The 15,017-nt window shown below is 39.9% G+C and overlaps 1 protein-coding gene across 1 annotated transcript in view; it reads left to right on the top strand.

The window, feature by feature from the left end:
- The window catches only part of LOC138589231 (pleckstrin homology domain-containing family G member 4B-like), a 36,992-nt gene extending 22,237 nt beyond the window's left edge, over positions 1–14,755 (top strand). Inside the window, exons 6-30 of the mRNA XM_069659430.1 lie at positions 53–355; positions 782–961; positions 1,088–1,291; positions 1,876–1,996; positions 2,100–2,193; positions 2,618–2,704; positions 3,310–3,426; positions 3,550–3,648; positions 3,833–3,984; positions 4,487–4,625; positions 4,800–4,922; positions 5,021–5,218; positions 5,399–5,971; positions 6,578–6,918; positions 7,612–7,861; positions 8,230–8,319; positions 8,766–8,866; positions 8,981–9,092; positions 9,177–9,347; positions 9,519–9,696; positions 9,808–9,924; positions 10,873–11,151; positions 11,474–11,715; positions 11,976–12,034; positions 12,508–14,755. Coding sequence (XP_069515531.1) covers positions 53–355; positions 782–961; positions 1,088–1,291; positions 1,876–1,996; positions 2,100–2,193; positions 2,618–2,704; positions 3,310–3,426; positions 3,550–3,648; positions 3,833–3,984; positions 4,487–4,625; positions 4,800–4,922; positions 5,021–5,218; positions 5,399–5,971; positions 6,578–6,918; positions 7,612–7,861; positions 8,230–8,319; positions 8,766–8,866; positions 8,981–9,092; positions 9,177–9,347; positions 9,519–9,696; positions 9,808–9,924; positions 10,873–11,151; positions 11,474–11,715; positions 11,976–12,014 — 4,310 coding nt within the window. The 3' untranslated portion in view covers positions 12,015–12,034; positions 12,508–14,755. The remainder of the gene's footprint in view (positions 1–52; positions 356–781; positions 962–1,087; positions 1,292–1,875; positions 1,997–2,099; positions 2,194–2,617; positions 2,705–3,309; positions 3,427–3,549; positions 3,649–3,832; positions 3,985–4,486; positions 4,626–4,799; positions 4,923–5,020; positions 5,219–5,398; positions 5,972–6,577; positions 6,919–7,611; positions 7,862–8,229; positions 8,320–8,765; positions 8,867–8,980; positions 9,093–9,176; positions 9,348–9,518; positions 9,697–9,807; positions 9,925–10,872; positions 11,152–11,473; positions 11,716–11,975; positions 12,035–12,507) is intronic.
- The last annotated feature ends 262 nt before the right edge of the window (positions 14,756–15,017 follow it).

Here is a 15,017-nt window from a genome sequence, read left to right as displayed (position 1 = left end):
CAACCTGATTCTCTGGAAACTTCTCAGTGTGTCCGCACTGTCCGGTTCTCAGAGAAACCCTGTACCCCATGCATGAGGAGAAGACAAGGAGGGAAGGTTTCCAGAGCTCAAGAGCTGAGGTGCCGGTACAGGGATTCCTACCAGGCTGCTATAAAAAACCCTGTCGCCTTTGGACAGGAGCAAGAGAGGGGGAATATGTTAGCTGTGATGGAGGAGGATGGTGATTTTTCACAGTGTGATGATAGACAGAGGCTACCAGAGACTGAAACAGGGGATCCGTGGTGTAATGTTCAAGCTATGTGGTTTGATCCTGGGATTCAAGACCCGTGTCCCTCCTCTGTCAGTGGAGCCATATGTAAGGAGTCAGGAGAAAAGTACAATGTTCCATATTGGAAACTAGGAGATACAAACACTGCCCCCTGTATGGACTACAGAGAAAACTATATTTTAAAATTTGATGGGCGACATGAACAGACTACTCTGCCATTACGAGAGCCAAGGGACACATATTCTGCCAAAAATTATGGTAATTTTCCCAACATGAAAGGGGCAAACTTAGCAACAGGCTCAAATGATCCTCAACAGTCAGATGTGATCTCTAAACACCACACATTGTCAGGTGTTCCAGGTCAAATTTCAGACACGACCCTCAAACCTCACAAAAGGCTTCAAAGCAGAACCAATTCCACGGGAGTGAGTCCAAACCTTTCTATGTCTAAATCTACACCACAGAACAGATGGGAATCTATGTCAGATGGAAGATGTTCATCCCTCTCCACAGCTGTGGTGGACACTTCAGAGAAGTGTGAGCTGGTCATTGTTGAAGGTCAAAATGTTCGGAGAAGAGAAAATACTGATTTCTGTGCAGAGATTCCTCAGCTGCATGTGGTGAAATGCAAAAACAGCACAGCCTTTCGACTGGTTTCACCCAAGATCAACAGGAGGAACAAGATCATTGCAGGTACAAAGTAACATTCTTTATCAGTTTTAATATTTTGTTTGTTTGTTTTGTTTTAGGCTCAGTCATTATTGTTTGCCAATAGAAAACATCAAATTCCCTGTAACAATATATGTCTACTTCTTACAGATGGTGCTGAGCATGGCTGTACGACCATAACCAGTAGAAATGGCCATCAGACAAAGAACCCATCACAGATAGATCCACTGTTAGCAGTAGAGATGCCAAAGATCTCCCAGCCGGCCTCAGCTCGTCCCAGACCTGACCACCTTCCCCTGGGATCCCCAGACCCCAGGGCCCACCCCCTCTATTTAGGCATAGCTTCTCTCACGGGTTAGTTAAAATGGGACACAAAAAATAAAACAATAAGTAATTTAAATGAATTGTTTGGCAACCTTTCTAAAATATAATAAGTTCTTCACAGTGCTTAAAAGGGCAACTTATACAAATCAAATTACATAATAGAGGTATAAAATGAGTCGTTAGATAAAATAAGAATGTTTGTTATAATTTTATATGACATGTATGAGAGGATAGTAGTCTAATACAGTTATGATGGATATTGTTTTACATTCAATCAGGTAAATTGTGGCTTTTTAAGTATCTTTTTTCACATCTTGAAAATGTTTTCGTTTTTTTTCAAAATGCAGGAAAAATAATTTAGGTTCACTTCCTCTTTCTGTACCTCTCGTTATCTCTTTTTATGCTGTTTATTTTTCTTGTACCTTTTTGGTCAGTATCATTTGCTTTCATTTGCTCATATCATGCAATTCACTTGTTGAGATCAGGAGCCTTTTGCTCTTCTTCACTATGGGAAAAACTTTAAACTCTATTTCGCCAAACTCTATTTCAAAACAATCATAATAACTATTTCAGTTAATAGTTTGACAGATTTTTTCTCTCTCCAACCCCTTTAGGCGGCAGAGACCGGACAGGCAGGGCAATAGTTGAGCTCTATGCAGACCACCAGGGATGGAGATCAGCTGTAACAAGCCAGGAGCTCTTCAAGATGCTGCTCTACTACCACTCTATCACCAGGTTACATCTGTGTGCCAGTAAATGAATGAATGAATCAAGAACAATATGAATTAACCAGGTTTGAAACAATGCTGTGTGCTAATATGCTTTTATCTGTATCCAGGAGAGAAGTCAGAGAAGCTGGGATGACTCTCATTTTCGATGCAAGGAAGACAAATCCTCCACCGCAGCTCTATAAGGCCTTGATGACACTTCAGGTAAGACGCCACAAGCTACTGTATTTCACATCTGACCACAGCAGGTGGTCTGTGGTTTGTTTTGCTTTCCTGGCTGGAGAGCTGTGGAGCTTTGCTGTTTACAGACAATGAATATTGAGTGAAATGTTGCTAAATAATGTATCAGCCCCTCAGCACAGACAAATCCAGACAGCCTCTGGTTTATTGAGTACATTTGTGTTGTGTGACAAAAATGTTTTTCCCTTCACTCTTTTGGATCAAAGGAACAATATGTTGTCAAATATATTTTATATATAATATAAGGACTGAATAATTCAGTTAGACCTAGAAAGGGTCATACAATTTCTCTTGCTTTATGGAAAGGATATAAAAAAAACTTTGATCAAAATATCAAAGTTGTGTGAATGTAGTTAAATAAGACTTAGGAAGTGTTACACTGTTGCAGGAGCAGACTCCCGAGGCCGTAAACAGTTTTGTGCTGCTGGTGGACAAGGACAGCAGCCGTCGACCAGAGCGCTGTCCCGGGATCCAGGTCTGCTTTTTCTCTCTTTACAGTCTTTATGACATGACACTGTGTGACACTGCCTACATGACACTGCATACATGACAATGCACAAAACACCTCTGTTTGGTTCCTTACTTAAAATGTGTCTTTACCAATGCTTGGGATGGCGATGTGTGCTGTTTCAGTCAGTTCATCACTTTCTTCTTCACTAAGAATACCATGTATATATTACAGTTTCATCTAGTGCCCTCTGCAGGACAGAGAGTCACTTGTCAAGTCAAGTATCTCAACATCAACCATCCATCATCGCAATGACCCACATCAGGGCTTCAGTTTTTCCTATCAAACATTATTGCAATTAATATGTAAAAAATAGCAACATAATAATTTAGACATGGTTATTGATAAACAACCAAGACAGCCTCACATGGTCACTTTGTTGTACACTTTGTTGTTATGGTGTTGTAGTCTAAGATAAAGTTACTCCATGCAACTTTAACGTTCCACTTTATTTCAGCACAGAAGCAGCATTAAATGAAATAAAATAATGAATTTTTGAAGTTAGTTAACAAAAAAATCCCTGCAGAAAAAAGTTTAACTTATTTAATCATAAACTTGTTTCCTTAAAGCAGACTGAAGTGATGACATCGATGAAAGCCTTGTTTAAGCTGGTGGAGGTGAGTCAGCTGAGCTCCCGCCTGGACGGCACACTGTCTCACAGCCACTGTGACTGGATGGAGCTGCACCAGGTGAGACAGTCTCAGTCAATGCACTACAAGTCGATCTGCTTTCCTCTGCCTCTCATCTCTCTAATAAGGTCATACACATCTCCACAGTTCATGATTTACGTGTCAGTTTCTCTCATCCTCTAGAAACTCTTTCCATTTGTGTCTGATCTTTACGAGGCGTCCAGCCTCCTACTGAGAGCCATCAGTAAGTTAGAGGAGCCCCACAGGACCGACAATGTGCAGGTACTTTATTTCTTTCCATTTACTACTTTCTGCTGTTATTATTTGGGTCTTGAATGCTGGGGTTATGACATATGAATGTACTCTGTCATAATTTAAAGTGTGTTATGAATACAAGAGTCACATTAATGAAAAGGAGTTACTATTAATCACTTACTAATCCTTAAAATGTCTGTTTGTCATAAAGACTGTACAACAGTGCATGATGGACCAGAGGACTCTGATGAGGGATGTACTGGAGGACAGCCGATTGGTCAGCCTTCAAAGAGAGGGCGGGGCAATCCTTGCGAGGCTGAGGAAGGAGAGTGACCTCAAGTACCCCCATTGCGAGGACCTTAGGTAAACACAAGCTCCTACTCTCAAATGCTACACTATATTTACGTGTACACAAGTGCCCAGGTATTGCCTCTGCAGTCTTCTTTACATGACCTGACATATGTTCAAAGTAAATTATACAGTAGACTTAACATATTTGTAACAACAACCACTCCATGTTAATATGTTAAACGTGAAACGTTAAATTGTGAAACTGCAACAAACCTCGGGGTTGTTATTTTATATAGCAATGTCAGCTTTTTACAGATCTTAAATATTACAGTTGCAGATAATTGCATCACTGAGGAGCACACAACATTAAGATTGTAATATTTAACGCTCAATGCCTGAGTTTGTGTGAAACCTGAAAAGCAAAAGTTGAAGAAGTTAAGCCATTTTTCCCTGCAGACCTAGGAATGTATATGCTTTGTCCTCTGTTTGAACCCTTCTTCCAGAGTACCCATTGTTCATGTTATCGTATTACTAATTGTTTTAAGCCTGTGATCGGTCTTTTCCCCACTTGCAGTGACGCAGTGGACTCTGTGACTAGCTTGTACAACCACGTGGAGGAGAAGGCTCATGTCCTCGTGCAGAGGTCCAACATATCGCTGGAACACCTGGAGTATCTGCTACAACTTAGAGAGATTGAGGGACACTTCATGCAGGTTACCAGCAAATCTGCCTACTGATGTTAAGATCAATGCTACTTACTTTTAAAATACATTAGGTTTGGTATTTGCAGTAATGGGCCAAAAGAGCTATAAATGGACATTACTGTCCCTTAACTCAGGGATCTAATGATAATGATTAACCATGTAAGCCATCTTCCATTCCTGTAGATGCAACAGTGGTTTAATGTAGAGGGAGAGCGACACCTGCTGGAGGCTGCATCAGTGGATGACTCTGGAGACAGAATGGAGCAGATCCTCAACAGCTTTACCGGTTTTCTTATTGAAGCAAACGTGAGTCTATGTTTTCTTGCAGCTCTCATTTCCGACTCTGTGTTTGTGTCTCCCTTGCCAGTCAGCTTGTCTGAATCTCTCTCACACTTCTTCTCCAGGACCGAAGGCAGCATGCCATGACATTAGTGTCAGAGGCAGATCGACTCCAGCAGAGCGGACTCTCCTACACAGAGACAGAGGCCTTTTGGACTCTAGTCTGCACCTTCAAGACAAGCCTGGAGGACTGTCTCTGCAGGGCTGAGGCTTGTGGAAGAGAGCTGCAGATCATGGTCAACGTGTGCGATTTTTGCGAGCAGGTTGGTGGACAATCAGTCAGATACAAGTTGAGAATGAAACGTATTCTACTTTTAGAATTTAATGCAGCCTTTTTGTTGAGTCACACCAATTCCACTTTAATAGGGTAGCATGTTATTAAAAAGGATAATAGGAACATGCACGTTTGTCTATATGTACAATAACACAATATCTCCAAACAGGCTACAGTTCTTGCAAGTGAATGCATCGAGTACCTGGGCCAGAGTTACTCCAGAAATCACACAATGCAAGGCCATGATGAAACTACAACACAAACAACTAACAGTCAGCCAACACAACACCAAAACCTGAAATCCGCACTGAGCTCTTCATCCTTTTGCCCATCTAATAACCACGCAGCACATGGCTCAGGCCCAACAACTGCAAGTGTTTTACTGTCAGGAAATGAAGGCTCTACCCTGCAGACTTTCCAAGACAGATTCCTACAGTTCAGCCCAGAGAGATTTCAGGAGGTGAAGGCCGAGGCCAGCTCCCTGCAGGGCTCCAGGGGGATGCGGGTCTGGAATATAGCCTGGCTCAAATGCCAAGAGGCCAGGCAGCAGCTTCAGGAGAGGGTTCAGGTTGTGAATGAGCTTTTTCACCAACAACCAGATTCTGGCAGCTGGTGTGAACATCATTATGTTGATGTGGTGAGCACTAATGTCCAAACTCTGTCCCCTGGTGGCCAGAGTCTGGTTGTACAATCAACGCCCGGGCCTCGACACCCGCAGTGGGAGGGCATCATAACAGCAGCGGTGGATTTAGGAAAGAGAAGGCCCATCCTGGGCAGCAACAGCTCGAATTCAACAACTGTAGCCTGCTGTAACGTCAGTGTCAAACCTGAAGATCACAGTGACACTGGAACCAGCCAGGGGTCAAAGGTCACTCCACAGTCACCTCAGAGGTAAACTTTTTTTAAATTCAATTCACTTTATTAGTACACAGAGTAGTTGGTGGCCAGTGATTTCCAAACAGTGAAAGACTCCCTGTCTTTTCTGTGTTTGCCATACCATCAAATTGAACAGTCGAGATATCCTAAATTTTAATTTTACTTAAAAGTTCTGTTTGCAGGAACAAACCAAAACATGAGTTTATATTATTATTACTGACTGGCCCATCAGTGAGTTAGTTGGATTGTAGAAGTTAGGGAACCCTACAAAGGCTTGATGTCCTCTTATGTAAGTCTATGTCTCGAGAAGAAGAATAAACAATAGATTCTGACACTTCCTGGTGCCTTTTTATCATTTAAAAATAGGTCAGCAAGGAGAACTGAAAGAGAGACGAGGAGGAGACAGATGTCCAGAGCTAGGAGTGAGAGAGATGCCGCTGCCCTGTCTCAGTCCCACACTGTCGGATGTCAGTGGTTTCCGTGGGGACGAGGTCTTGGAGCGAGGTCGGTGAGCCAGGACTCGTGCACCACAAGAGTAGCGACTGCTGAGTTGTCTACTCCTCCAGAGCAGCGGGTTCGCTCCCCGTCATCCTGCTCTCACCACGGTCAACCATCCTGTCGGATCCTTCAGGAAGCTCAGAAGTTCCAAATCTCCCGCCATGGGAGTTTCTGCTCAGAGGACTCCTGTATGAGCAACCAGGCTGCTGCAGGGGCTGATATAACTTTAGGCTGCAAACACTCCAGCCTGCCTATTGGGAGATACGAGGGGATGTTTTCTTTGGCAAGTCCTCAGGAGAGCGCCAGCAATGCCCTGTAAGTTTTCTACGCAAGGGTGCAATATGCTTTTATTACTGATAGATTAATCATTTGCTTGCAAGAAAATATTCTGTGATTTGACTGTTGACACACCTTTAGTTTTGTGAGCCTTAATGAAATCTCACGTGGCGTTCTTCTTCTGTCTGTAAGCTTACAATGAAGTACTGCAGGTATTGTTTCTTCTGATTCTCTCCATTTACAGTGTCTGCTAATAATGAGATCCATGTATCTAAATGGAAAGTTAATGGGGCATTTTTGTTTGATATTGATATTGAGAATCTGTTGATTTTGAATGTGATCCAATTATTGTATAAAATGCATGCAGACAGAGCAAAATGACTGACGATGCAATTAATGATATTAATGCATACCTTAAATTAATTTCATCAGTGTCACATTGTTTATATATTCAATGTAAGCATGTAAAAGAATAGGTTGTTGGACAGCAAAAAGAAACTAAGGGTATTTAAGATAAATGTATCACCCACTGAAAATCTGGCCTTTGCCGACCTTCCATGGTTTATCTCCTCACCTTGCTGCAGTGATGTACAGATGTACTCCAGGGCTCCTTGACATCACTGATGCAGGGCGTGGTCAGAGAGTACCTGATATCTCAGGAACCTCTAAGTATATTTTTTATTTAAAAGCATTTCTGTCCTGTAGTGATCTTTGTTCTGTTTGGGTTACCAGGAGGCTGCAACGTGTCCTGGAGGAGCTGGTGTTCACAGAGAGGGAGTATGTCCGCTCACTAAGTTACATCTTGACCCACTACCTCCCCCTGCTGGACAGACCGGACATCCCCCAGGATCTCAGGGGCAAGCGAGGCGTTATATTTGGCAACCTGGAGAAGCTTTACGACTTCCACAACCACTACTTCCTGCCAGAGCTGGAGGCCTGCCAGAGGGAGCCTGCCATGGTGGCCCGCTGCTTTCTCAGACATGTGAGTAGTAACTGTATGTCTGTAAGGAATATGATTGTTATATGTAATCTTTGAAATACTTGTGTATTTTGCAAATTGTGTATTTTTACTTAAGGTTTTGTTTGATTTCACTTATTTTATGATTATGGTAATATTGAAATAATTATAAAAAATGAATTCATTAACAGATGGGAAAATATCTGTTTTTAATATCCAGAATTTCATAAATGGTCCCTCCCTTCTTTTCTTTTTTTGATGAGAACAGAAGTGGATGTTTATCAACAATATTCTATTATTGCAGACATACAGAATATAGCTAGTTACGTTAAAACTGGCTTATTTGTAAGGCAAATAAGTTTTCTGATATGGTTTAATTTAACTTTCCACAGACTGATAGTTTTGGCCTGTACGCTCTATACAGCAAGAACAAACCTCAGTCAGACGCCCTGATCCTACACCGTCGCCATGACATCTTCAAGGTCAGTTTGTGTGTCCTGTTTTTCTTGTAACTGAAACATAAGTGTGGGAGAGTTTCTAGTTTTTAATTCTTAAAGCAGGTGTTATATATCCCTTTCATTTTGTGCTGTTAGTACACAAGCTCCATCTTCTTTAGGACATTCCTTCATTTAAGGACATTGCATCTGTACGCCTGCATGAATGTTATTTCAAAATAAAATAAAATTAAAGTCTAGTCATCCAACACATTGAAATAAACTCTACAAACACCACAATGTGCATTCATCATGAGGAGATCTGTTATCCATTACTAGAGACCTTAAACTCCATTATTCCCAGTACTCTCCATAATTTTTCATTTCAGGCAGGTCAAAGTTAAGTTTTCAGTTTTGATAGCTGCAGTGGCCATCACACCCTTAAACCCCACCCCCTGTTCAGTTTTACAGTCCCACTGTGTTACCCCTTGCAGAAGAAGCAGCAGGAGCTGGGAGACATGATGGACCTTTCATCCTACCTGCTGCGGCCCATCCAGAGGATCAGCAAATACAGCCTCCTGCTGCAGGACATGCTGTCCCTGGCTGGCTCATACAGGCCAAAAGACATGATCCAGGATACACTGCATGCAACTAGTGTGTGTGCACAAAGTGTTTGTGGCCCGGGAGCGTATGTGCCTGATCTGACAAGCAGTGAGAGGGAGCGGGAGAAGGCTGAGATCCAAGCTGCTGCGGACCTGGTTCGGTTTCAGATGCGTCACGGCAACGATTTGCTCACCATGGACGCCATCCAGGAGTGTGATGTACGATATTAAAATGATACATGACATACTACAATGAATTAAATGAATAAAGTCAGTCTTCTTTACTTTTCTCTGCTACATCAGGTGAATTTAAAAGAGCAGGGCCAGCTGGTTCGCCAGGACGAGTTCACAGTTCTCTTTAGGAAGAAGAAATGCGTCCGCCGCATCTTCCTCTTTGAAGATCTCATCCTCTTCAGCAAGACCAAAAGGACAGACATTGGCAACGATGTTTATGTCTACAAGCAGTCATTCAAGGTCTGAACACATCCTTATTGATAAAGTTGCTGTTAGAAACCTGGTACTCTATTCTATTTTTAGCTCTCATGATACAATATATTATTTTTCCTTGACATTTCAACTACATATTATTTCCATCTGGGTCATATTTGTGTGTTTTTTTGTTTTTTTTTGTGGCTTCTCTCCCAGACAAGCGACATTGGGATGACCCACAACTCAAGTGTGAGTGGTTTGTGTTTTGAGATCTGGTTCCGCAGGAGGAAAAGTGAGGACACCTACACTCTGAAGGCCTCCAGCATGGAGGTGAAGAAAGCCTGGACCACAGATCTAGAGAGGATTCTGTGGGATCAAGCCACTCACAGTAGAGGTAGAAACAACAACCCAATAATATATTCCATTATAATACAGTGCTTAATATTATAGTTAACTAGGTGCTTTATATGTTTGAAAAACATTGTAAATATACTATATGTTCCAGAGCTGCGTTTACAGGAGAGGTTGTTCATGGGAATGGGCCGGAAACCTTTTATGGACATTCAACCAAGTGATGCTGCCATCTGTGACCGAGCCGTCAGCTGTGTCCTGCCCGGGAGAAGTAAGGAACTCAATAGTTTCTCCAGACCAACTAAGTGACAACAGTTTATTAGTCAAACCAAGTTAAACTAGCACTTTTTTCAATTATATATATAAAAAAAAATGCAAGTAGAATATACAAGTCAGGATTTAGTGAAACTGATTAAACACTTATTTAAAAAATTAATGAATGCTAATGTGAAGTTATTACTGAAATTTTTCCAGAACATTCTTATTCAACATTTGATCTAATGTTTATGTAGAGCGCTTTATGATGAAATGCACAATTTGAATAGAAAATCAGTGGTCTAGATAATACTTAAATTGTGGATTTGTTTAATTATTTATTAGAACTTCTCTGGTCAGTGATGAAACTCTAGCAACAGTTGGTTTGTCCACCAGTTTGGTCCAGACCCCAGTTAATGAACAAGAAAGAAGGATTGACACAAAACGTGGTCCAAACATTTCTGATCCTCATGTGATAAATCGGACTGACTTTAGTGATACTCAGACTTTCCCTCTTGTATCACCATAGCTAAAAGCCACCTGTATGAAACACAACTTTGGGAGGGTTTTAATACAATAAAAGTTCACACATGTACGTCCCCTAATGACTTTAACTTTGATGTTAACTGTTGTTCAAAGTAATGAACATGGAAAACTTTATACACCCTATACATTCACATATTACAGTTTCTGAGCATGTTAGAATACTTGTGTTAGCAATTTGCTTTAAGCATTTCTTTACTACATACATCAGGGACTTGTCGAGTCCTGTTACCCATTTCAAATTTTTTTTTGCTTAATTTATTAATGAACATATTTTATATTTTGTTGTTAAGCTTAAGGAACTCAGTATTACAAAGTGGAATCTTGTTTTTTTCATTAACTTCAAGGGTCATGCTTGTTTCCTCATTCCCCACTAACACAGCCCATTATTTTCTGATGAAATTTATCTGTGTGTCGTCAGTCCCTGTGGCCTGTTGTTCACACAGGGGCTTAGAATATCCACGACCACACTCCATTGGCTCTGGCAGCACCGCCTCAACCACCATCAGCCAATCCTCTTCCTCCTCTGGACGAGGCTCGCTACCCCCTGCTGGATATCCCGGGAACCAGTCACAGGGAGTGGAGTCAAGTCCTGCTGGCAGCTCCTCCCCTGAAGCAGTGACTGAGAATGAACTAAACAACCAACATCTTCATCAGCATCATCTTCATCGTAACTATGAACAACGGAAAACTCCTCTGAGTGAGTTTTTTGTTGTTGACTTTTCTCACCATATTTAAACAGTACCTCATGCTCTCAATACATATCTAATATCTGTAAAGGAATTTAATCAAATCCACCTTAAAAAGAGAGACATTTTCAATATAAGGATATTATTTGAACGCTACTGTGACAGTAAATTGTATGGTTTGATGCACTGTGGTAGACAGCTGTACAGACATAAAAAATCTGGGCAATGTACATTTATTTTCTAAAGGTTTGAAGTATTTTTGCATGTCATTTTGGAATTTGAACTTATGTGTCAAGAGCCTCAGCTTTCATTGTTTCATTGTTGTGGCTTCAGTGGACAGCACTGAATCATCCGTAGAATGCATCAACCTCTTCAGCAGCACAGACCGTAGCTGCCTGTCTGCAATTGGTGGAGAGGTAGTGGAAGACTCCTCCTCATTTCAATCCCAGAGTTCAAAGCTGCCCCCACCACTTTGTCGGACCCCCAGCCTGAGGAATAACGGCTCACCAGCGGTTACAAGAAAGAAACCAGGAGTCTCCCCCAAACCTCCACTTCTGGCTAATGCTCAGGTACAGGTGAGGTGCACCACTGTGAACAGGTGATGTTTGTATGTATTGTATGTATGACTGAAAAAAGGTGCCAAGACTCATAATGTTCTCAATTGCATGCTTTTTTTATAATGGTGTTATTTGTTAAGGTTTGAGAAATATCTTAATATGTGTAAGTGACCTAAGGTCTATCAGTTTTCTATCTGTATACAGAATTAGTTTTAAATCTAGTTTTTTGAGCATTTTATGAAAGTATATAATGTAGTATTCTATATCTTGTGTTTCAGGTTGATGATATTATAATCGGAAAATCTACAGAAGTTTAACACTGGATTCCATGCAGAAGGTAATATTTGATTTTGTTTCAACTTTAAAAATGAAAGCCTTTTTATATATATACAAGCAGCTGACTCGGAAAACTTTGTATTGAAGGCATGTTAGGAAAATGTATTTATTTTTTGATGCTACCATTTAAATCTTTGATCTTTCCCAGGAAAATGTTGCGGATGAATTTAAGTTTGAGCACATGAGAATTCAATCGGGATACATCTCTGCCCCAATAACTACAGCATGAGATGCAAACTTTTTAACACAGAAGAGATGTACATGAGTAACAATATTTGGTGGTTTCTTCAACATCACTAGCAAATTACATATATCCCAGTTCTTTGAATGCTCTTATTACCTATCTCACTGACATCAATATTTGAAAATATTACAATATTATAATGTTTTTATTATTGTGATATATTATTTACAATATATATTATATTTATTATTTATAATACATTTTTATAATATTTATAAATATTCTTGCAGATCATCGGTCCACTGGAGCTTTTCAGTCTTGTTAGAGAACTTCAGAGCGCCCTGCAGATCAAGCTTCATGGACACATGGCAGTCACACAGCTTTGTATTTTCACATAGTCTCCTTTTGAAACATTTACAGAGGTAATCGAGATTGGTTGTGTTGGTATCATGGTTGGCTTGATCACATTCAGACTGGTAGCACCCATGCTACAAAGAAGAGACTGCTTCCTGGGTGAAGTGGTTAACAGCTGACAGAGTGAGAGATGTACACCCATCTGAGCAAGCATATTTTTTGCAATAACATGCAAAATAAGCTCACACATTGCCCCGTCAAGATTACCCTAATCCCCAACCGTATTTTAATTTTCGTACTGAACTGAGCATCAGTTGCTTCAGCTACGATGCAATGAAAAGCATTATTTTTTTGTCTACTTTTGTTCAACAAAATGCTATTTACACGATTAATTGTCCTGTTAGATTTGTCTACACTGTACGTGTCTGCAAGCTGTACTGTTAATTTACTACTCTCTTTGCTGAGATACATTTACCTAGGAGTAACAAATATGTGCCATCTAAAATAATAATATAATGTGTTGTTTAGGGATACATTTTAAACATATTTTGTTGGATCTTCTATGCTGTAAAGCCTGTACAATATTTGATATGTGGTGATCAAAGAACAAAGGTTATATTTAGTACTGTCACGCCAGCACCTGTTTTCAAGAGTAAACCACAGGTTGGAGACCACTTCAGTCCAGTGACACAAGTAAAATGTGTTGCTTTATGTTTCATGCTCCTTTAATTCACCAACTGTCAGAGCTTAGCACAAGAAGCAGCTGTAGATTCTATGATTCTTTTGAAAGCTGTATAGAATTGTTTTAGTTTCAAGATGGCAAGGGAAACTTAACCGAGTCCCAGACACAGTTCAAGTCCAGAGCTTTCGGCTGGCTATCTGCCCAGTACTAGCTGTAGACTCATGTAAAATTGATGACCATAATGGAAATACATTTGGATATCTGTGCCCATATGTAAAACTAAAGTCATTTGACTGCTTAGTTGATAATAAATAGGGATGTAGATTAAACATGCATCTTTTACTCCAACACTTTTTATTATTTCTTTTTTACAAGTTTGAGACTACTGTTGTCTTTGTAAACATTATTATTTAAATTTTTTTTATCTCTGACTGGATATTGTTACAGTAGTCTTATTTTTAATAACTTATCCTAAGGGACAGACCACTGGCTTATTTGTTTTCACACTTGGATTTGAATGGCTCGAACTTCTGCATACTTTGCGTAGGGTTGTCTAGATACTGCACACCGACACACTACCTTTACCTGCAGGCAAAAACCAGTAACTGTTATTATGGGTCCACCAATGGTTCCATATTTATCAATCTTCCTGCTTCATACCTCTGAAAATGACCACGCCAGAAAAGTATTTTTCAGAATATTTAAACGCTTTTAATGTGGGGTTTTTTTTTCCCAACGAGGCATTGATGAAAGATCTTTTGCAAGCCCTGTGAATTTATTTTCTTTCCAAAATAGTGTGATCTACACGTATATCAAATCATGACAGGATCTTGAAAAGCAGAGGTCGAGAGGTTGAACTCTGTTTGTTTATTTAAAATCAACTAACTTTTTATGGCTAGACTTAATCATGTTTGCTTCTGTTTTCTATCACTTTTGTATTTCTATCTTACTTTTAACCAAACTTTTTCTTTTTTTAACATGTTTATACATTTTTCTGATTTGCTTATTCAAATGTGGGTTTCATGGCATTGTTATATTCTTTCTTTCTTTCTTTCGTCTCACTCTGGTTACCTTCCTCTGAACTTTAGGGAATGACCAGACAGATTGCAGTTACAAGAAGGGGTTGCATTAGCCTGAGCCACTGTTTCACTTCCTTTTCCAACAGACATATCAATTCCTCAAAATGACGACTATAGACATTGTTGCAAAATGTTTCATTGTAAGCAGGTATGCAGGTTTAAGTTCAGTGCTAATGACACTGCAGCAGAAATTTCTTCACGGGTATTCTTCCAGCTAAAAAAGTATTTGAATTAATACATTAAGTGGTCAGTGTCATAGTGTTAGAGAAGTAGAGACCTGATCAAGATCAAGATCTTAAAAGTGGAAGTCTTGTCATGCTGAGCTGAAGTATTTCACTGCCTTGTGAAAGGAGTGACATGACATAAAAATACTCTTTATGTTATTTTGTTAAGCTTTAATCATACATAAATATACCGAATGTTGCAGCCAAACAATAAATAAATAATTTATTTTAAAAAAACTTGTTTGTTGTCTTCCTTTGTCAGAAATCATCTAGTACATGTAGATCTGTGTAATGTTGTTGTATAATATGTGACAAATATACAAAAAAAACATTTTAACTCTAATAACCCCGAAGCATTACCTTTAATTTGCTGGGAAAATCAACAATTTAAATAGGAACTATTTTATGCAATTGAATAGCAAGGTGGAATATAGCCTATATCTTTCACAATAAGAGCGTTG

The sequence above is a fragment of the Semicossyphus pulcher genome, unplaced genomic scaffold (genome assembly GCF_022749685.1).
Source record: "Semicossyphus pulcher isolate SPU_LCO1_2020_fin unplaced genomic scaffold, fSemPul1.0.p SCAF_13, whole genome shotgun sequence".
NCBI classification, from domain to species: Eukaryota; Metazoa; Chordata; class Actinopteri; order Labriformes; family Labridae; genus Semicossyphus; species Semicossyphus pulcher.
This window is presented reverse-complemented; position numbering and strand designations above follow the sequence as displayed.